Source organism: Heloderma suspectum, chromosome 4 (assembly GCF_057233095.1).
Source record: "Heloderma suspectum isolate Gila_16-S chromosome 4, 16-S_ref, whole genome shotgun sequence".
Classification (NCBI taxonomy): domain Eukaryota; kingdom Metazoa; phylum Chordata; class Lepidosauria; order Squamata; family Helodermatidae; genus Heloderma; species Heloderma suspectum.
In genome coordinates, this window is record NC_139461.1 from 248,169,233 (window position 1) to 248,192,952 (window position 23,720).

The 23,720-nt window shown below is 46.0% G+C and overlaps 1 protein-coding gene across 10 annotated transcripts in view; it reads left to right on the forward strand.

The window, feature by feature from the left end:
• ATP2B4 (ATPase plasma membrane Ca2+ transporting 4) overlaps positions 1-23,720 on the forward strand; it is a 212,865-nt gene that overhangs the window by 88,761 nt on the left and 100,384 nt on the right. For 9 of the 10 annotated variants that reach the window (XM_084853179.1, XM_084853173.1, XM_084853174.1 and 6 more), the window contains one exon: positions 3,738-4,330. In XM_084853179.1, the coding sequence (XP_084709305.1) occupies positions 4,135-4,330 (196 nt within the window). In that variant the 5' untranslated portion in view covers positions 3,738-4,134. Of the gene's footprint in view, positions 1-3,737; positions 4,331-13,556; positions 13,694-23,720 lie in introns of those variants that run through there. The other variant, XM_084853180.1, reaches the window with a different exon arrangement.

Sequence of the window (23,720 nt, forward strand, 5' to 3'; positions counted from 1 at the left end):
CATCCATCTGTTACAGTTTTCCTTTTTCTATCCTTCTGCAACTGGCAGTTTCCTTTAGGCAGATTGTCATTTGACAATACTGAGCACTCTGGTATGTGGTGGAAGCTGCTTATTAGCTTGTGTTCTGTCCCCTGTCTAGTTCAAAATAGTGAATAGTAAACTCTGGGTCTTCCTAGATAACAGTATTTTTTCTTTAACTCAGATGGCTATGGAAGTGGTCATTTAAGTCCTCTATTTAAGTGTGGTTTGTGACTTCTTCCTAAAAATCATGATCATTATGTTGCTTGTTTATCAAGGAAAGGTCTGTTCTGTGGATTATATATAGCCAAGAGATCTACAACTCTGAACTAAGAAAATCAGACTACCACCCCAATCTTGATATTGGGAGATGGACTATAGCAAGGTGAGCAACTAGTGGCCCTCCAGAGTGATTGATCAATTATTTATTTATTGCAGAATGTATAAACTGCTCCACATTGAGAGGTATTGGAGTACAATAAATTAAAACACAAAATACAAAAGGTTACAATAAAAACAAATAGATCAACAAAAAGAGTGGCTGGAATCTGCTCATCAGTCAGAAAATGGCTAACTGAAACGTGGGATAGTTTGGGCCTACAACTCCCATCATCCCTCACCATTGGTTATGCTGGCTAGGGCGGATAGGAGTTGTAGGCCAAAATATCTGGAGGGCCACAAGTTGCCCACTCCTGATTTATGGAAAGCTGAGATAGGGGACCTGTAGAACAAAAAGTGTAAGGGCTTCCAGTTCAAATCTGGGTGTCTGGTCCAATTGTGAACATTAAGGCTATGATGTTGCAAGGCCATTGCTACTCATGGGTCAGATGTGAATCTGTGCATGACAAATTGGCCCAGTTTGCACGACATGGCCCTCGATTAGTAGTAGGGTTATGCAGGGGTTGTTTAACCCTCGAATAACCCATGGTGGCAAGGTTTGCATGACATGGTGCAATCCCTGATCACCCCAATCAGGGGTTGCGTGTTCAAAATGGCAGCCGCATGCAACATGGCTCTCTGTGGGTTAAATGCCCCATGATGGCCTGGCTGTGTCATGTGAACCAGCCCAATCAGTGCTAAGTTAATGGCAAGATTTCAGAGTGATAGAGAAGTCCATTCCATGTGGAGGCAATCCAGAGAATTCATCAAGGCAAGGGACAAGCTGGAGGACTGGGTGAGTGAGAGAGATTTGCAAACAAACTGCAACTTGTTTTCCCTATTTCTGGTTTGTTTCTCTCCTGCACATTTGCCAGTCTTCAGAGCGGTTTCATTTCCAGGCTGCTGTTGCTGGGTGCCACTGTTCCTAGACAGACAGCAGTGTAATCAAGCCAAGGGTAAGCCACAGTTCTGGGTGCAGACATAACAAGCCATGTTTTAAACTAGCCTGGCTTTGTAAGCTGACGGCAAACCTTGGCTTCTATTTATGGTTTATAGCTGGATAACAAACCATGTTTTTTTGTAGGGATGGGTTTGGACACAAGAAGCCAGATTTCAGCAAACCACACCATGGCTTAGCATTATGTGTTGAACCAGGCCATAGGGTAGGGCAAGGCATCTGCTGATAGAAAACTTCTCTACCCTTGTAGGAAAATATTGGGGATCAAAAGCCTCTGCCCAGACAAACACAGCCTGGCTCTGGTTCTGGATGTGACTGCACGCTCCCCTTTGCTATTGGGGCATATCCCTGGCAGTTTGAGGGGGTGTGCAGCTGCTCATCCTACATAAGCAGAGAGAGAGGAGTTAATACCATTGAACGAGACACTCCCTCTACTCAGCCAGCACAGGTGCCACAGATTCCTTCCTACAACAGTTGCTTCATGGTTGAAGGGAGGCTGAGTCCTCCCTGCCCCTCCAAAGTGACCAGGGGTAGGGAGGATGAACTTTGGCTCAGAGGCAGCCCTCCAAAGCAGTTTTCAGGGGAGGAATTGTATTCGTCTTAGGATATTCTATGTGACATCACTGGTGACAAGCTACAACCAGGGCAGTTGCCACTATGCTTTTGCCATTATTTTTAAAGGTGTATGCATTCCTTTCTTTAGAAGTTGAGAATTTTCATACTAGCCCTTTAATACCCAAAGTCTTAAAAGTGGGAAACTCTAGGAGAGCTACATCCCTCCCTTGCAGCAGTCTCCTGGCATTTTTTCTTTGTTCTTTTCTTGTTATTAAAAATAATCAAATAAAAACTACACAGCCTTGAAAGTATTCCCATCTCCAGAGCCAGAGTTCATAATCCATTTGAATTGAGCATGTCATTTTAACGTTGTTTTTGAACAATTTGGGGTCCAAACATTTTGGCTTCCCTGGGTACCCTTGACCCAGCAGAGGTGGTGTTGTTTTTAAAGTTTCATTGTTCTTTTTAATTGTATTTTGCACTGTTTAAAAAATATTGCATTGAGCGATCTCATAAGTGGAAAGGCAGGTTAAATATCACACTGAACTAAAGCGATGCTCAAAGCACCTCTGAAGAGCAGCACGAGGTCAGAGACAATCACCTGGTTCCCTCTCCCCAGTCCAAGCTCACGAAGAGGATTGGGGCTCAACCATGTTCAAAGGTGATCTGAGCATCCCTGAAGCACAGCCTAATTGGAAGGACACTCCCTTGCCCTCCTTCCCAGCTTCAAGCTTGGGAGAAGCATTGGGGGGTAGGGGTAGACCCATGACTTTCTCCATAAGGGGGAAGGACACTCATCATGTTTACTCCTTTGAATAGACTGGCTGAACTAAATCTGAGATGTGGGCTCCTTTTTGCCTTGCTACAGGAGGAGTTTGCTAAATTGAGCAATAGGTATTTCAGAGCTGGACTTTTATGCAGGAATTGCTGGTAGGAATTGCTTTGAGCTAAATCTGGGGTTTTAAAATTCACAGATCAAGTGATGGCCCTTTACTCCTTGTATCCAGAATCTAGAAATACAGCATTAACAACTCTGGCTTTTATAGAATAATTAAGCCGTGAGCCCTTGGGATCAGGGGAGTAACTGATCTATCAGACTCCATGTATACAATGTCCCACTATCTCTTCTGTAATGAGCTTATATTCTAAGAAGCAGGCTCTCAAGTGGTTAGTGCCCTTTTAGGGACCTAAATAAGATCAGATCAAGCGCCATTTTGGGATGAGTTAGTATATCTGAGAGCAGGGCCATTTGAACCGAAAAGCTGCGAGGATGCAAACCAAATTCTGTGAAATTACCATGCATAGAAGAATAATGGAGTCATTTTAATGAAGTCCACTCAAAACTGATGTACAGAACCTGCATGTGGCCCTCCAAAGCCTTTACTGCATCCCTCCCCAGGATGCCGCCATCACATCCCCCTCTTCTAATTTATACACTGTCTGTACTCTCCACAATCGCCCCCAGAGTTCCTTATACAGATAGTTCATTTCCCACCACTAGTAACAGCAAGACAGGAGAGGATCACTTATATGTATGTGCATGCATGCATATATGTGTTTGTAAGGGTGTGTGCGCACACATGTGGGTGACTCCTTGACTCCTAGCCAGCATCACATCTGGCCCTTGGAGCTGAAAAAGATATGCAACCCTGACTCAAGAGGTCCGTTAAGGAGCTAAAATTCCCCAGCAGCTTCCTCCCCAGCAATTTCATTCCCACTATCGATACTTGCACTGTCACGTCTGCATCCGTTGTACCCATGTGCATATTAGCCAGCCTCTTGGGCCTCTTATTAACTATAATTTTTGTTTCAAATCCTTGTCTTGCAGTTTTGGTTGAAGGCAGCATCCAGGGAATCCATCTCTTTCTCTGGGAGATGCCGGCTGGTCGTTGCTAAGGTCGCTTCCACAGTAACATGCACGTCCTGTTTACACCTTCATCGGAAGAAGTTGGGCTTGGCTAGCTTCACCTGGGGAGCTGCAGAAGGAAGCGGTGGTTCTCCAGCCTCACTGCCTCCCACTCCTGCCCGGCCCTCTTACACCGGATCCTCTTTTCCCCCCCAGAGGTCTTGTATCTGGTGCCCTACAGGCCACAGGACTTGGGGGCTGCTTTCTGTGTGGAGCTCTAAAGTGTGCATTGCCTGCTCCGACTTTGTAGAGGAAAGAGACAGAGGGGACAAAGTAGCACCCAGCATCTCTCACTGAACTCCACTCCGTTTTTGTCACGATGACGAACAACTCTGCAGATCACCATCCAGGGAACTCTGTTGCTGAAGGCAGCCATGAGGGGGAATTTGGTTGCTCTGTTATGGACCTGCGGAACCTCATGGAACTTCGCAGCGGAGAGGCAGTGACCCGGATCAACGACACCTATGGGGGAGTGCATAACATCTGCAAGAGGCTGAAGACCTCACCTGTGGAAGGTAAGCAGAGGGAAGATTTCTGTGGGCGCCAGAGGTCTGGTAGAAACTGGTTTCTTGCTGAAGTTGCTCCTGGTTTTGAGTGGCTGTGCCAGTCAATAATGAGTTCAAGTTTAAAGACTTGGACCTGTATGGTTAGGTTTGAGTCTATAAATCAGCTGCCGCGGATCAGTAATCTGCATAAAAATTATACAGCTTGGCAGCAAAGGCTGTGTCTCTTCTTTTGTTCTTTCTTTCTTTCTCTCTCTCTCTCTCTCTCTTTTTTTGCCTTCCTGCAAAGATAATTTGCTAGACAAATTCAGAAGAGACATATGGTGCACACTTCTGCTGGGCTAATCTATGTACAATGAATTTGCATTGTGTGAGGTCTGTCAGGTAAAATGCATTTAATTTATTGTAAGGGTGTCTCTATGAGCCTCTAAGGGTGCAATCCTTTGCATGTTTAGACAGAAAAAAGTCCTACAACTCCCAGCATTCCCCAACCAGTACCTGGTCATCTTGCCTGGGGCATGCTGGGAGTTGTAGGACTTCTTTTCTGTCTAAACATACATAGGATTGTACCCTAAATGCAGCAACGAAGGACAAGACCAGGCTGTGCAATTCCCAGGTTCGTGATGGAAATTCTCCCCTCCCTTCCTTTTCTTCAGTCCATGGCAGCTTCTTACTTTGAAGTTCGAAGGTTGTGTGACTCATCGCCATGAACAAAGGCTGCCAGTTTTTGCATGCCACCACATGGGAGTGGAAAACTGGCAGATTCTGGTCATCGTGAACACGTTTCAGATGCCCCCCCCTTGAGCAGGGAGCAGCCGTAGGCCAAAGCAGTCAAGCAGCTGCCACAAGCCCAGTGTGAATTGGATGTTGCTCACTGGCCTCCACTGTTTCTTGGGATTATCCCCCTGCATGGGCTGGGAAATGAAATTCCATGACACCTTAAAGGGCCCCATGCAGCAGTGCTGGTAAATAAGGCACCTCTCTCCTGGCCTGGTTCTTTTTACTGCCTTTTTGCTCTCTTCTCCCAGGCACTGAAAGTGGGATGTGCAAATTCCAAAACTGTAGAGATGGGCAAAGAGTTGAATAGTGCAAGAAAACAGAAAAAGCTGTGGGACTTGTTTGAGTGGTGTTGCCAAATTTTAATCTGGTGTCCCTGGTATGTTACATAATGTATGATGCTGGCAGAATGATGAAATGCAGAGAGTAGGAGGTGCCAGTGTAGAAGAATTGGTGGTAGGTTAGCAACTTGATTGCAGAGTGTGGGTGCTACTGGGTTCATCCTACTCTGTATGTCCGTGCGTCCTCACTAAAGAGGCTGCCAGTGCTTGGATGTTGTGGACTACAGTGTACACAGTCTTCAAAGGCAAATGTGTAAGGGGCGCAAACCCAATTGGTGCTTCTGTGGAGAAGTTTCCACCTGCCCCCTTGTTATACTTCACACAGAGTAGAAAATCTGTACCTGGGCATCTTTCGAGTTCCTAAATATTCCTGCAAGGAAACCCAATATGATGATGGCATCCACGGGGCATTGCGTAGCAGGAACATCTTTCATGTAAATGTACGTTTCCTATCCCTGTAGTATATTGCAACCGAAGGCCATGTCTGCCTGAGTTGTTGTGTTAATTTGTTTTTTTATTTTTATTTCAGTGATACAAATTACATACAACAAACACTCATAATAACAAAAAACAGAAACAATAGGGGGAAAAGAAAAGAGAAAGGAGAACAAAACCACAAAAAAACCTAACATATACACAGGATGCTTCTTACTGTCTGTTACAACATTAAATAATGGATTACATAGGAATCATTGCCATTTAGGCAATATAATAAAAATATGAAATCTTAACATCTATTAACTTTGTATTTACTACTGTCTTGATGACAAATCTGTCCATATGTCTTTCCAATACTTCAATTGTTGTGCTAATTTGTGTCCACCACTGATGCCCATTTGACCTCAAATTTGAGGCATTTGGGGTGGGTTAGGGTATTTTAGAAAATATTTTTATTGTAGAATTTTATTGTTTTAAACTGTTTTTATTGTATGTTGTACAGCGCCCAGAGTGGCTGGGTGGCCAGCAAGATGGGCGATTAATAAATTTAATAATAAAATAATAAAAAATAAAATTGGCATTGACACGGCAGCATAGAATATGCTATAAAGCTTTGCACAAGCGGTGGCAGCGTTTGATGATGAAAATAATTACCAGGATGAGAAATAAAAGGATATATACAATCCGTGCTTATTTGCACTAACCAATGTGCAGGACCTCAGGCCCAAGGACCAGAACTGCCCAGCCTGGGTTCCCATTCTGGTCCTTGGGGGTTCCCAGAGGGCCATGCTCCTTTCCCCCAACTACCAAACATCTAGTGTACTTTTGTGTACTTCTCCCTCATTCTGAAAGGTAGAAATGCCTCTCCTAAGGCTTAGTTACTGGCAGGAAGAGCTTTAAGCTAACATATGCTGGTATTTGGGGTATTTGCCCCCACCCCCCACTGGAATGTGGCTCCTGAGAGCTTTTCCAAAATGAAATTTGGCCCTTGGGCTGAAAGAAATTCAACACCCCTGCTGTAAATTGGTTTGAAGAGGGGTACAATTCCCTGCTTCTGTGCTCCTGAAATGCAGATGAAAATCATGTGAATCCCACGTTGTGATTTATCATTCACTAGAGGAATTTGTTGAATCTTTTATCTTTATTGTGGCTGCACAAACACACAGGCACCTCCTACAGTTCTAAAAGCAAGCTTTGCAGAAGTGGTGGCAGCCTTTGATGATACTTTGGAAATCATTACCAGGATGAGAAATAAAAGAATATAGACAATCCGTGCTTATTTGCACTAACAACACTATAAAATGCAACTGTGAAATCCTCAGCAGAATATTTTTTTACATGATTGGAGGAGGGAGAGAACCCACAGGAATGACTTGAGACTTAACTAACCTGCAAAGAAAAGAGAGAGAGAAAAATCACACACACAGACCAAGCCAGTGGGCTTCCTCTTCAGTTCTGCCGTCCCATTTGTAGAAGAGGGGATATCGGGTCTTTGCTTCATCTGACATCATGGGTGTCAAAAGGGGAGGGTGCTGAAAAAAGAGCATGGAATACATCAAAAATTGTACTAGCCAGATCAAGATATGCAGCACAGATTCTAAGACATATTTTTAACTGTGGCTAGTTAGTGTTTAAAATGCTGGAAACAAGGCTTTGAGTTACACAGACTTCTCCATCAAGCTGGACCTGAAAGTCTGCAGATAATGGCAGTGAATGGAGAAATATGGCCTGCCTCAAAGGCATTGGGATTTTTCCCCTTCTTTTCCTTTTCTTTTTCTGTTTGTCCTAACAGCCTGACAAAAGAGTTCTGTGTAACTTTAAAGCATTTGGAATTCTTCAGCAATCATTTGTTCAAGGAAAAGGCGTGGCCTCGCTCGATCTGTGTTTCTTGAGATAGAGAGTGGGCATTTGCCCTTTTCGTAGAGCACTCCAGGATTCCTAGGAGGGGCAGCCACAGAGAATGCAAAGGACATCGTGCGAGGGCCAGCCAGTTGTCATGCAGCGCAAGGAGTCAACTAGCGTGGGATGGCAGCTGCACTAGGAAGGGTGAGCCGCCGACATCTACCCTTTTTTGTGCTTTGAAAAGTTGCAGGTTATTATTAGCTCTCTTGTTTCGTGGTGCAAGCAGCAGATTAGCATATTTCACAGCTGCAATTGGGAACAGGAAGTGGCAAGGGAAAGACAGTCTAAAGATGTAATTAGAGAAGGGGGGCTGTCCTGGTGGAAATGCCAAATCTGGATCACAGAAGCATGTGTTTCCTGTGCCAAGCTGGTGAGCACATCCAGCGGGGGGTGGCCCACTGGATGGGCCATGGTTCAGTGTGGCGGTCCCATCACAGGAGCAGGCTAGGCCCATCCTTATCCTGTTTACATTGACAGTCAACTTGCATTTGCCCCTCTGTCCCAGCTCCAGAGATCCCACTACAGGCTGGGGGCTGTAGCAGCCTTCTGTCCAGGCATGGCATTGTTACAGGTCAGGCAGCAAGTAGTCAGGACCATGGATAGCTCATTGGGGGGGGTCATACTGGGGCGGAGGGGAGGGGTGGATTAAAAACAGACCAGATACAAGGCTTGCTGCCAAGCAGGAATTTGGGGAAGGAGGATAGGTCAGTGGTAGAGCAACATGCTCTGCATGCAAAGGATCACAGGTTCAATCTCTGGCATTTCCAGATAGGGCTGGGAAAGACTTCTGCCTTGAGAGCTGCTGTCCTTCCTCTTACAGACAGTACCGAACTTAGATGGACCAGTGGTCTGCAGCGTCCTGTGGTCCTTCCTCTGTGTTCGCCAGCACTGGCCTGGGGTCAGCTAAAGCTGGAATTGGATGATAACAGTTGCCATGTTATACAGCAGCACAGGGTCTTCAGTCAGAAGAAGGCATTGCTGTATGTGAGGAAGGGGATTTGGCCCTTTCCCTGCAACATTTCCCTGCTGAAACGCCCCCACCCAGATGATTATTTGCTCCCAAAAGTGCCTGCAGAGGTGCAAATACCAGCTTGGAGTGGTGGTGATGGTGGGTATTTTCTATTGGAAACAGTGCAAGCGGAAAGGGTGAGACCTCCTTCCCTCTCCCCCCCCACACATATACACACACCATAGTCTGAATCTGAATCCCTCTGCCCTTTCCCCACGGCTGCTCTTTCTAAAAGAAAAACAAGCCTGCTCAGCTCTGAAGCTCACTGAGTGACTCTGGGCCAGTCATTGGCTCTCATCCTAACCTACCTCACAGGGTTGTTGTGAGGATAAAATGGAGAGGAGGAGGATCATGTCCTCCTGCGGTTCCAGGAGAGGAGTTTGGGTGGAGGTACTTCAGTGGCAGGGGATGGAGGTCTCCTTGTCTCCTGGAACCCTCCCTGGTCCCCCATGAAGGTCTGCATCAGGGCAACCTCTCAAGGAGATTCAGGAGCTTAGTTCTTCCCATCCTCTTGAGCTTTTGGATAGGGAGTGGGTTTCGGCATCCTGAACCATGATGAGAGCACCTTGGATCCTAAGCTGAGTCAGTGCTCAAGTTGCCCCTCTGACAACAGGGTAGTGAAGCCCTGACACTTGCTCAAGATGTAATGGGACAGTGGCAACGGAACTGAGATTTGAAGTTGGTTTCCACTTCCCTGCCAGCTCCCATTGTAGCTACTGAACCATCAGTTCCTTGACCCAAGGGTTTGTGTCCCTAAGCAATGGGACTTCAGTGGGCCAGGAGGAATGGCAAGTGAGCAAGGCAAAGGGCTTAAAAAGGATGCAAAGATAGTGGTAAGGGATAAGGAGAGACAGAAGGCCAATTTGCATGTTATGGTTCATGTGGGGCTGACCTTAAAGACGGCCCAGAACCTCAGTTAGTAAAAATATGTCAGCTAGAGTCAGTGGAGGCTGGTGGCTCCAATGCCAGTGGGGCAGTGAATCCACTCCGGGTTTCAGTCAGAACTCTGAGAGGAGCTGTCCAAGGTGTGGAAGTTAAAGCTCTGACTGAAACCCGTAGCGAATGCACTTCCCCACTGACATTGGAGCCACTGGCTAGGTACTAATTGGAACTGGGTGTTAGGATCATATTATGCCAGTACTGCATCATGTTCACTGGCTCCCAGCTCATTTCCAGGCCCAACTCAAGTTACTGGTGCTAACCTATAAAGCCCATCACAGCTTGGGGCCACAGGATCTCAAGGAGCGCCTCTTCTTATATGCCCAAGCCCTGAGATTGTAATCAGAGGACCTACTCCGAGTGCCCTTGCATCCTGAGGTATGGTGTGTGGCTACTCAGGAGCAGGCCATTGCAGTTGTAGCCTCTCCTCCAAGTTGTGGAATACCCTCCCCAGAGAGGCCTGCCTGGAGCCTATTCTGTTATCTTTTTGGCATTGGGCAAGAACGGTTTTATTCTCTTCAGACCTTTTGATCCTTTGTATCTCCAGTGTTATGCTGTGTTTTAAGTAGCTTTGTCTTTATGCTTCTCTTTAGTGCTTGTTTTTAGCCTCTGCTGCTTTTAATTGATTGTTTATTAAGCTTTCTGTTGTAATCATGGATGTTAGATTTTTTCTTTGTTTTTATTGCATGTGACCCTGATTGCTTTTAGCTGTAGAGCAACTACTGCAATTTAGAAATTAAAAAATGAGTACAAAAATAAAAATAATATAATAAAAGTTTTAAATGCCAACTTTTCCCAGAGTAAAAACCTCAGTAAAACAGCAGTGTGGCCAATAAAACAGCAGTTAAAAGCCATTTAGAACAGGTGGCTTTTCAAAGCCTTTTTAAATACAACAACTGAGGGGGCCAGTCGCACATCCCTTGGGAGGGATTTCCAGAAGGTAGGGGCCACTACTGAGAAGGCTCCATCTCTAGCACCCACCAAATCCCATTGATCTCAAAGCCAGTCCATTGAATAGGGCCTCCAGTGCTAACCTTAAAGCATGGGCAGGTTTATATGGGTGTAGGCGATCCCTCTAGCCCCAAACCATTTAGGACTTTAAAGGCCAAAACTAGGACATGGTATTGGGAGTAGAAACACACTGGTAACCAGTGCAACTGGTACAGAATTGTAGCATTTTCTGACCCTCTAGCTCCAATTAACACATCTGGGTCATCTTCAAAGGCAGCCCTATGATGAGCACATTACAGAAATCTAGTCTTGGATGTAACTAGTGCATGCATACCGAGGTGAGATTCACACTCTCCAGGAAGGGTCACAGCTGGTGTACCAGCCTAAGCTGGAAAATGGCACTCATGGCCACTGCAGCCCCCTGTGCTTTCACCGACAGCATCCAGAAGAATCCCCAAACTGCAGACATGGTCCTTTGGAGGAATACCACCTCATCTCATCCAGAACTGGGTACATCCCTTTGCCACATCTCCGTCTTGTCTGAATTAGGCTTCATCTTGTTTGCCCTTATCCATCTGAAAACCACCTTCACACACATGTTCAAGAGTTCCACAGCCTGCCTGGGATTTGCAGATGGAAAACAAGTGGAGCTGTGTGAAGCCATGGAATTTCTCTAAATCGTGCAAGGAACCTACATGGATACAAAATCCCTCTGGCTGCAAAAGTTGCCCTTCAACTTGTGGAAGGGGAGGGAGGATGGAACTATCATGCTCATCCTCCCTCTCCCTGTTTGCATATTTATTATTCCCTAAAGCAGAACAGCTAGATAGAGACCACCTTTTCTGATGGATTGCTACTGTTGCACAGGGAATTTCCACCATTACTGGATATTCCTGGATGTTGGGTGGAAACTTTCCATAGCATAGCAACAGCCCATATGATAAACTTATAGTCACTGTGCAGATGCTATTGGGGGAATCTTCATTGTGGAGGCCATGCTGGCTGCCTGGGGGTGATGGGAGTTGCAGTCCAACACATCTGGAAGACACCAGTTTGGGAAAGGCTGTCCTAAGCTACCTTTTCTTTAGTGACAACTCCTCCACCTCCCTTCCAACCTTGTAGTTCCATTGCCAGTTTCTTTCCCATTGCCTTTCTTCCAACAAGGCCAGAAGAGCCCCCAACTTCATCCATGATACTTCAAGCTAGCCTGGAACCTGTCTTAGACTAGGAGAGCGGGGAGGAAGAAGTCACATAGAAGCTTGCTACACAGTTACTGATGCATTCTCTCACTAAGCCCTTGGACCTGCTTCTCAGGTCCCAAATTGGCCTGCGGTATGATGGATGTCAGGGAGGGAGGCCTTCCAGCTGAGCAGTGCAGGTAGCCAAGGTTGGGCCCTGAGCATGTAAGCAAAGTTGCCTAGTGACTGGCCTGGCTACGTCTTTACCAAAGTTCTGGCCATCAACTCTCCCTCTCCCTCTCACACTTGTATTTTTCTCCTTCCCTCATGGACTCTGAAATGATCTCACTTTTGGTTTATTGCTGCTAGCTATTCTGAGTGCATTTGAGGCTGCAGCAAAATAACTCAGTATGCTAGAGTCACGCTTGCCACAGTTTTTATATGCTTCCTGCTCTCTGCCATTGCCCTTCCATGCGTCCCCTCTTCCTCTGTCCCACTTTTTGACCTTGGCAGGTGCAGATGATTTTGTTGCCTGTAATTAGGTATTCCACATCATTAGTGGCTTGATGTGAACAGACGTTTTCTGTGGCCTGGGCAAATCTGTTACATTCCACTCGCCTCTTTCCCAATCTCATTCCCACCCCCCTTCAGCTTTTTGCTTTGCCTCCAGGAATCTTTTATCTTCTATGGTGCATGGTTTTTCATGGAACTTGTGGGAGTCCGGGGAAGTGAGATATTGCTTGATTTATCCAGATAATGCCAAGTTGTTCTGAGGAATTACTGACAGAGAGGGGTGGCTGCAGGCCACGGGTGGGAAGGAACGGAGTTTGACATTGGTTTCTTTTGCATACACACCAACAGTGTGGCAGCTGCTTTGCTCTGTTATATGCTCACACACCTGGAGAGTATATGAATATTAAAACCATGTGGGCAGGGCCTGTTCCTTGGCTCTTCCACACTCCGTTGGTATCTTCCTTTGCAGCAGGGTGGGAGGACCTCATGCAGTCTCCACCAATGGTTGGGCAACACACCAAGCTGCCACGCGTTGTGGCCTCAGGGAGGATTCCTGGCTTCCGGATAGGAGTTATTAATACTGATGGAACATAGGAAGCTGCCTTATACTGAGTTGTTCCATGTAGCCCAGTACTGTTGACACTGACTGGCAGCAGATCTCCAGGCTTTCCGGCAGGAGTTTTTCCAGCCATACCTGGAGATTCCAAAGATTGAACCCAAGACCTTATGCGTGCAAAGCCAGTGCTCTACCACTGAGCTATGGTTTCTCCCAATGGTATTTCTTGTTATGGCTATTGTTGTTGTGGTTTGTTTCAAAGGAGATGCGTGTGACTTTCTTGCAGCCAGGAAAGGGCAGGGGAAGGGGAAATGTGCAGGGCCGAGGTTTCCTGTTGCATCTGAAATGGGCCAAAGCTGACAAACATACAGGGGTAGCCACATAGGCCTTATGTAAGGTGGTTTTGCAAAACTGTGGCCATTCCCAGACAGAATGTTTGGAATGTCAGGAACATTGATTCAGCATGCCTGCTACCTGTCGAGTCACACAGGACCTATGGCAATCCTCTCCTCCTGTGCTGATCACAGCTAATCCAGATAGAAAACTGGGAGCCAACACTATCAACAGAAACAGAGTAAAATGCTTATGCTAGCTGGTACCTCTTCCTTAAGGTTCTTTTCCTCTCCGCATCCAGCGTTGCATGTTAGCACTAAATCAGCCCTGGGGACACTGCTGTCTGGACAGAGCTCTAGAGTTTAGAGACGATGAGCACTGCACGCCAGACTTGGATGCTGCTCAGCAGAGTTGCATGGAAGGCCCAGAAACTTTCCTGTGAGTAATGAGGAAATTATTGAATCTTATTTTGCTGATTCAAGCTGTCTGCTGAGACTCTCTGTCTTTCTCTATTAAAATATAAGAGCCCTCTGTGGGCAACTAATGCTACTGAATCCCAGCCAAGCGCACCTGCTGCCAGGAATGTGCGTGCCCAGTTCCCTTCCATCCTAGTTTTGCTGGTTTTGCCCTTCCATACGTAGCAACAAGCCCATTGGAAGCCAACACACTGTTTGAGAGCAAAGGTAACGTATTATATGCTCTGGATTTGGTTGCTTTTAGTTGATGTAGAAGCATTTCCACAACCTTGAGGGTATCCCCAACACATTGCAGTAGAGACTAAATTATTATTAACAAACCCTCATCAATGCACTATTTTAGGCTTTTTAAAGTTGGCATTCAGACTTCTCTCCAGAAACCCTATTCAGAATTAGGCAGTGTGGCATACATTGTTTAATTATCACTATCGAGTTCAGAATTGCTCCCCTCTCAAGAGCCAAGGATCTGGATCAATAGCCTTCTCCATGCCACTCTCTGATCACCAAATTAATTTCAGGGTTTGCTGGGAGACCCTGCATAGTGACTTGAAGCAACAGAGGTTGGAAGACAGAGTGAATTTCAGTATCTGTGCCCTACAGCATCCCCTGTAAAGCAGCTTTCCCCCAACCTGCCACCCTCCAGATGTGTTGGACTGGAACTCCCATAATTCCCAATGGCCATGCTGGTTGGGAATTATGGGAGCTGAAGTCCAAGACATCTACAGGGCACAAGGTTGGCAAAGGCTGCCATAAAGGATCTCTAAGCTGAGGGACGTATATTTTAAATATTCCTGTGTTCCTCCTCCACTTGAGTAGTCCTTGTAATTTGGACTATGGCGAGCTCACAGGAATAGAACCTTCTGAGAGCTCTTGGGATTAGCCGAAGATCTTTTGCTTCCAAGTTTTTGCTTCCATCTCAAAATACTGTTGACATTTTCACATTTTGCATATGTTCAATTTAAATCCTATATTATTAGAAACCCAAAAGTTGGACTGTTGCAATTTATCTCAGAAACGGGAAATTTCTGAAAATTTCCAGAAATGGGGTGGGGGGGAAATGAACAAACCAGCCAGAATGCAGGCTTTTGTTTTCAGAAAGAGTTTTAAGATTGTTTTACAATGTAAACGGATTCCGATGGTTAATGTTAGTAGTAATGCAGGTTTAAAATAATAGTAATTTGGAAATTACCCATGTTGCTGTTTGTGAACAGAGTTGGCTTGGAGAAAGGGAAGAGGGGAGCACAGGAAGCTGCCTTATACTGAGTCAGACCACTGGTCCGTCTAGCCCAGGATGGTTGACCCTGGCTGACAGCGGCTCTCCAAGGTTTCAGGCAGGAATTTTCCTAGCCCTACGTGGGGATGTTGAAGATTGAACCCAAGACATTGTACATGCAAAGCATGTGCTCTGGCACGGAGCCATGGCCCTTCCATGGGAGAAATGGGAGATTGTACATCAAACATGGCTGCTTCTGTGAAGCAAAGACTTGTACTGTGAATCATTTTGATCTAAAACTCTCCCATCGCCCTGGGGTGAGACAAGGGTCAGCAAATATAGCCTTGACTCACCCACTAGCAATAACAGCAATGGTGACCACTCTCCTCCAGCCCTCTGTCTCTTTATTAAACCCTTCCCCCAGCTCCTTCTGTTTCACCATACTTGGGGAAGCTGCATCTGAACTGAATCCCAGCCTCTTTCACAGTTCTTAAAGGCAGAAGAAATTTACAGGGGTAGAGGGTGGGAAGAGAATGGAGGAAACCCTAAGCCAGCCTTCCCCAACTTTGTGCCCTCCAGATGTTTTGGACTTCAACTCCCAGAAGCCCCAACCAGCATGCCCAATGGTCAAGAATGCTGGGAATTGCAGTCCAAAACATCTGGTGGGCACCAGTTTGGGGAAGGCTGCCCTAAACCTATCTAGCCTAAGATGAAGACACTAGCCCCTAACCAGACTGCCAAGAGACTCCTTAGCAAGGCCAGCCCTATCATTAGGCAGAGTGAGGCAACTCCCTCAGGCAACAGATACTGGGGGAGGGGCAGAGAGTGGCAGTGCAGGGTTCAGGGACAGAGCTGTGGGCGCCATGTGGCCTGCCCTGCTGGCCTGCTGCCCTCAGGTGGAGTGTAGAATTCTGTTCCATTGCCAGTGTTGAAGTGATAAGATTCAGCTGCCAATCTGTTTTTCTCCTGTACGTGGAATGGAGGCTGGTGGCTTTTTTGTCCTTTGCTTCAGGCAGCAAAATGTCTCGGACAAGCTCTGTTCCCTAGACAAGCCCTCCCTCCTCATGTGGTAAAACTATTTGTGGACGTGCACTGCAGGTGAGGGATTACATGATGGATTGCTTTCATATTGGGGGTAGAATTCTACACATAGAAAACAAGCATGTTAAGGAGAAGCATGTTAAGTCTAGCCATCTTTGTGCTGGGAGTTTTGTTCTGGTTTTTTTTTAAAAAAAAATTTGGGAGAGAAACATCGTGCAGTTTCTTCACCTGTATCTGGAACTGTACAATCCAGAAACAATTCTACCACATGATGAACTCTTTGTCTGAGACACTTAATTATGCCAGAAGTGCTTCTACCCTTTTATACATTTCCCCAAGTATATCTGGGATAAAGGCAATCAGTGCCTTTCTAGGACATGGCTCAGCAGAGCAGCCGTGGCCCTAGTGGGTTAGAGAGCAAGGCTGATGCACCTCACATATTCTTTGCTGTGTGCCTCACCAGAGGATATCATTATCCTCACATCTCATCAGCTGACCTTGTCAAAACAAAAAGTGATTTCAGATACAATTTTGGATGGGGGTTTTGCTTAGTGATGAAATGAGTTGTTCAGTCCCTATCCTTAAACAAGGAAGGAAAGGAAAGGTTCCTCCTGTGCAAGCACCAAGTCACTGCTGCCTTCTAGAGGGACGCCACTTTCACTGGCGTTTTCATGGCAGACTGTAGCGGGGTGGTTTGCCATTGCCTTCCCCAGTTGTGACTGCCTTTCCCCCAGCAAGCTGGGTACTCATTTTACTGACCTCGGGAGGATGGAAGGCTGAGTCGACCTGAGCCAGCTACCTGGGACCCAGCTTCTGCTGGGATCAAACTCAGGTCGTGGGGAGAGTTTCGGTTGCAATACTACCGCCTACCACTCTGCGCAACACGAGGCTCTATCCTTAAACAAACATACACAAAAATACCAGGAACTATTCCTTTACTTACAGATCTGTGGCTTTCCTCCCAAACTTTTAAACCCCCCCCCCCCCCCAACACAGACACATGTTCTTCTTGATTTCTTATACATGGTCCTCTCTCTTATGACTTCATCACTGGCTTCCTTGTCACCCTTTTCCTTGATAGTGTAAAAGAGGACACATAGCAGAAGGCCAGCTACTGCTAAAATATTCTTTCTTTAAAACACGCATGTTCACATTTCTTAATCTTTTAAAAACAAAAACGAAGATAGCCGTGCTGATGCATGAGTGGGGGAAAATCCAAAAATCTTTTATTATGACTAACCAGAAATTCCACAAAAATGTGCAAGCTTCCAAGTTCTCCAGAACTCATCACCATCTTCCATCAGGCTCACAGATGATGAATTTTGGAGGGAGCAATCTTATGGCACCTGGACAGCATCCGAGGGGCTGTAGGATTGTTCGGAGTCCCACTCCAAGGTCAGAGGCAGCTCTCTGACCTCAGGAGCGGGAGTCAGAGATCCACCACCACCACTTGCTCCCACCACTTCACAGCCAGCTGCTCTCCAAGGTTGGAAAAGCAACCTTGGAGAAGGGGGAAAGGGGCCATTTTGGTGGGAGGGGAGGGGAGGAGACTGGAGTGTCCAGGATATCAGCTGTCCTGCAGCCTCTCCAGCCTCCTTCTCTCCTGCTCTGAACCGCCCCAGTTTAGATGGGCACAAAAAAGCCTGGCTAGTAAAAAATGCAAGGCAGAAGCATGGGGAGTCAAAGACTGCCAGAGCTGCACTTCCTGCCTTGCATAGGATGATCGTAAGTATCCGAGTTCAATAGGACTGCACCCTTCATCTTTGCTTTAAAAACAACCACCCACCTTTGGCTACCTTTCAGCAGATTGGAATGAGCTCAGTGTGTGTCCTTATCTGATCATGTTTGTTTTGTATCTGTTCCCTCTGAGAACAACAACATACATAGTATGTGCTGTTTGGAAGGGAGGTTTCAAGCCCGAGGATGTATTGTCCAAGGCTGACAAAGGGCGGAAGGAAGGAAGGAAAGATGACTTCCACTTTCTTTGTAACAAATTAAAGCCCAGGCAGACATAAGGGTCAAGTTTCTAAAAGCAGATGCAATTAACATGAATTCTTGATTGATCCCCAAAATTCTACTTTAACACGTTCTCTGCATTTGTGCTTTACTGTACACCTACAGCATTTCCACAAGTCCCAAATTAGTATAGTTTCTTGAATAATTCACTAACCATGCAATTCCTCCCTCCAGTTAATAGGATTTCATTGCTGCAATGTGTTCTCTTTCTCTCCCACTACAACAGGTGGGTGTACTGCCATTGGCTGTGTTCAGATGTTGCCATAAGCCATAGTTTATTGTGAAGTCCAAGCACAGACCTTGTTGTCATCCCGAGGTCCCTTTTTTATGGCTTCTCACATGAGGTGTATGTCTAATCCTGGACTGGCAGACACTATTACACATATTACAGCAGGAGTTACTACAGAAGGCAGATCTCCAGATGTTTGGGACATCAACACCAGAACCCCTGCAAGCATGGACAGTGGTCAGGAATGCTGGAAGTTGACGTCTAAAACATCTGGAGATCTACTTTCTCTCCACCCTGTACTACAGCTCACCTGGTTGCCATAGGTTACAAGGACTTTAATGCAGGTGAACAAGTGGCCTGGCAGTGGAGGGACAGATTGCTCTTTCCCTCCTATTCAGCCTCCTTGGTTTCCATGCCGACTGCAGAGGACAGGGCTTCTGGCCAGCATGGAAATGCAGCTGCCCCTCTTTTTCCAGCCTTCTTGGTAAAAAACTTGCTTTACTAGTCTGCTAGTAAATGTGCAGGGTGGTAACTTTTGTGGGATTATTCACAAGACTGATTTTTTGCACCTATATTTACTGATGTGAGTTTGAGGGACGGAGTTCACAGTTCTTGTTTTACAGCATGTTCTCTTCTCCTGCGGTAGAGACTGCAATGATTTGTCAGGCAGAAATGTTACATTGGCCTGGGAACCTACCACGGTGTGGTTAGCAAAGCTAGGCATGTCCTTATTCCCTCTCTTGGTTATCCCTGCACTGCTTTTGTCTACTGTACTTTGCACAAAAGGTGATACGTGCATTTGGTGAAGCTGCTTTTTCACACCTTAAGCAGTTTGTTTTTTGTAGTGACTGATTCCACTGTTTGTTTGCGTCTTTGTTTTGTGTTATTTTGCTGCTGTCCTGGTACAGTGTGGATGCAGAATACTTAGTTGAAAAGAACTTCACAGGTCACCTAGTACAACTTAGTAGTGCTTGAGGACACAGTGAGGGAAGGAAACATGCATGAAATGCAGGAACGTAGGAAAAGCAAAGTAGCAAAGGAAAATATATTATCAATAAGAACAAATGTAGTGCAACCAAGAAATAGCAGCTTATTGCTGCATATTTCTAATGTCTTATGTCATCCTTCCTCAGTCTGGCGCCCTCCAGGTATGTCGGACTTACCTCCATCATCCCCTGGAGGGCACTAGGTTAGGGAAGGATCATATACACATTAATTTGCCCTCCTGCTTTTGCAGTTCCTAAAAGCCTTCCAAGACATTAATAATTTTTTAACAGTACTTCTGTGAGCTAGGGCAGGACTACTGTGATAACTGATACACTATGCTGCATCCTTGGTGAAAAATCATGTCTCTCTACAGCTGTTGACGGATTCAAGTATCCTCTATGGAGAGAACATAAAGACAGACACTTAACTATCATATCACATGATATATCCATTAACCCCTGTTTAGCAGATAGGAGAGACACAGGCATATGAGAAACCCATTAAGCACAGAAAGAATAAAACACTCAGTAGGGCTGATAAGGTAAAATATGCTACAACATAAACCAAATGTGTTTTGACACAAAAGTCATCATCAGTGGTGTAGTAACATCATAGGAAAGGAAAGGTTCCTCCTGTCAAGCACCAGGTCATTACTGACCCCTAGAGGGACGCCGCTTTCACTGGCGTTTTTATGGCAGACTATAGCGGGGTGGTTTGCCATTGCCTTCTCCAGTCGTGACTACCTTTCCCCCAGCAAGCTGGGTACTCACTTTACTGACCTTGGAAGGATGGAAGGCTGAGACTACCTGAGCCAGCTACCTGGGACCCAGCTTCCGCTGGGATCGAACTCAGGTCTAGGGATGTACGAAAGTCACTTACCTTTCGTGGATTATGTTGATGGTGGTGGGGGGGGAGGCGTTCCATCCCTCCCCCCGGAATCCTGGCCGGGGGGGGGAGGCGCTCTGTTCCTCCCCCCGGAAACCTCGAATGGCTGGCTGTGCTCCGCGGCAGCTCCACGGAGTAGCCAGCCAGGCCCGGCCCAGCCCGGCCAGAGCCGTCCACAGCCGGATTTCCGGCTGCGGGAACAACCACATACGCAAATGGCGGCGGCTACGGCTGCCGCCATTTGCATTCCTTCTTTTTGGCCGTCTTAATCTACGTAAATATTTACGTAGACTATGATGGCAAAAATCAAGGGGAACGCAAATAGCGTAGCAGGCGCTATTTGCGTCCCTTTTTGATTCACCGTTTTAGCCTACGTAAATCTTTACGTAGGCTAAAACGGCGAATCAAAGGGGACGCAAATAGTGCCCGCTACGCTATTTGCGTTCCCCTTTATTTTCACCGTCATAGTCTACGTAAATATTTACGTAGAATAAGATGGTAAAAAGAAGGAATGTAAATGGCGGCGGCCATAGCCGCCATTTGCGTATGCGTTTTTTTTTTTTAAACCCACCCCCAACCATGATAGGCTACGTAAAGATTTACGTAGCCTATCATGTCTTCTTTTTCTTTTTTTTTTAAACCTAGCCATGATAGGCTACGTAAATCTTTACGTAGCCTATCACATCTTTTTTCTTTTCACAAGCCTGGAAATGGCGGCGGTGGCAGCCGGTCTGAAGACCAGCCTCTGGAGCTGCTGCCGGATTCCGCTGCCCGGAAGATCCACCCCAGGTAAGTCTTGTCCCGGGGGGGATCCGCAGGGGGCGGGGGGGTGGCAGACCGTTCTGCCACAGATTTCGGGGGGCCAAATGCACTGGCATTCGGTCTCACCGAGATCCGTGGCGGAATTCTCTGACATCCCGACTCAGGTCGTGGGGAGAGTTTCAGTTGCAATACTGCCGCCTACCACTCTGCGCCACACGAGGCTGTAGTAACATCATAACATATGATTATGTTATGGCTCATAGTAACATCTGTAAAAAGCAATATATTCAAAAAAGCAACAAAAACTCATCAGTAGGCTTTGGCTTTTCTGTGTACAACTTCAAATGAAGGAAGACTAAACATTTCTCTTCAAACGTCTGTTATAAAACACTCATCCTAAATAGATTAACCATTTTCAGATTTCACTGATTTGAAATATGCATACACATATCTACTATCTACATACAAATTAGAGGGGGGTTTTATTATTGGTGTGGTATTATATGTAATTTATGTAATTAAAGGATCCTGTGCACAGTGTCCATTTATTGGTTTTTCCTTAATTCTGTTTCTGGTTATATCACGAGCAGGGACCACATGCCTGATAGGAAGGGTAACCTGTTTAGATTATTTTTAGGAGGCTTGCTGCACACTTGGTAGCTGGCTGGAATCTGGCCTCAACCACCTGCTGCGAACTGGCCCACAGTCTGAAAACTCTTGTGGAAAAGTAGACCATCCAAGATGGGTAGACAAACATGAGCTGTAAGATGTATTTGTATTAAATACTGACAAGGGACCACAGGACTCACTTTTGCTTTCCTGTGCCTGAAGAGGCTGGGGATGTTGGAGAAATCACTGCAGACTCCGCAGGTCAGGTTCTCGGGAATCCGGCGGGGTCTGCAGCAGACCAGCTCCCCTTACCTCTGTGCCTGCTGGACTCCATGTGGGATGGCTTTCAGCCTTTAAAAAGACACTGTCATGAATGGCGGCTGCCATTCACAGGTCTTGGGAAAACTACAGCCATAAATTACATATTCTATGCCATTTGCAGCCGTAAAGTCCTTGCATCTACATAAATTGCAGCTGTAAAAGCACTTTTATGGCTGCAATTTACATAATTTTCCCCAAGGCCCATAAATAGCAGTCACCATTTGCAGACCTTGCCTTCTTAAAACCGCAAAAGTACCCCATGAAATCTGGTGTGCATGTGCGCAGGGCTCTGGGGAAATGTGGTGAGCCCAAGAGACCCAGATTTCGCTGCGGCAGCACTCCCCCCCCAAACCAGACTTCAGGGGGGTTCACCCATCCCTACAAGAGACCCTTTGCCTGGACAGCACTGGCAGTAATGTTTCTTCTTCACGGGAGCAGTAACCAAATCATCTCTGTGAAGGAAATCCATGTGGAGAAGCTTCCATTAGGTGTAAACATTAAAACAAGTTTCCCTAGGATGGCTTGAGAAGCAGGAGATGATAGGAACCTACTCCGAAACCTTCCCAGTAAAATCCATGAGGTAAAAACCACTTGGGTATTATTCCTTCATGGGGAATCCAATGCAAAAAATCACCCCATTGGATGAAACTGTTTCAGTAGACTCATTAGTTTAAAAAAATGCTAATCTAGATCATGTTTGTACAAAGTTATATCACTTTAACATGCCCTTAATGATTTTGTTTTGAGAGAGAGAGAGAGAGAGAGAGAGAGAGGAGTTTAAGCAAGGTGAGAGGAGGAGGAAGAGGATGAACTTATCCTTAAAGTCAAGTGGATTACATATCTCTACTCATCACCTGCTTGTTCATGTTGTTAGAGCGGGGTCCACCATCTCTTCCCAGGATGCCTCTGTCTGTTTGATTTCTGGAAAGTGGAGCATAAAAGAGTTTTGGGAAATCCTTCATATGGCTTTACTCAACATGCCTCATCTTTTAGGGGGAAAGTGGGGAACATGCTCCTGTTCATAAAGAATGTATAATTTATACCCATCACAAATAGTAGCCAATGATAGCCCTATCCATAAATTTGTCCCCTTTTAAAGCTGTCCAAGTTGATGGCTCTCACTATATCTTGTGGTAGTGAATAACCTAGTTCTACACTTCATGTTACTTCATGGGAAAGCTGGCCTTCCTTGAAGCTTCCCACCCAGCTTCTAGTTCCTGGCAATGCCTGAAAAATCCTATCAAGTCTGTGTTCCATTTCTGCTTCTGGCCCAGCCAGAGTTCTAGGTCTAGAAAGAACTGGCTTGGAAAATGGCACTATGGTATGAGCAAGGGGTCTTGGGTGATTTAATGTTACAGTCTCTTCTTTCTGTGGTCAAGTATCTACGTACTGTCTTTTCCCTTAGAGAGCCAGGAAGACACAACAGCTTGCACTGGGCGATGGCCAGTGTTTTCTCTCTCTGTAGGAGCTGCACCTTTTATGTTTCCCATCCACTCTGATCTGCTTGCTCCTGGATAAAAACAAAATTGATTTCTGCCTTCACACTTGATGTTTGTTTAGGCCAGCAGCTTCCAGTAGCTGAACAAGATTCTTCTTTCCTTTCCCCTTTCATCCAGAGTAGGAGGAGTGGAGAGATGTATATCAACAACCGGAGAGTTTGGCAAGTTTTCCTGAGCTTATGTTCCTGCTGGGAACCTCTTAACAGCATCCCACATGTCAAAGAAAGTGGCATCCAGATTGTTACTATGCAGGGGCATTCTTCTGACCTTTCGTGCCCAAGCAAAGCATTCTGGGAGCTGCCAAGACTCTGGCGCTGAGTGTCTTAAGTGGGAGGTGGATGTTCTAGAAATTATTACATTGGAAAGGCTTACAGAGCCACAGTGACACTCCTCAAGAGAATGAATCTGTATAGCTCTAAGCCACCGA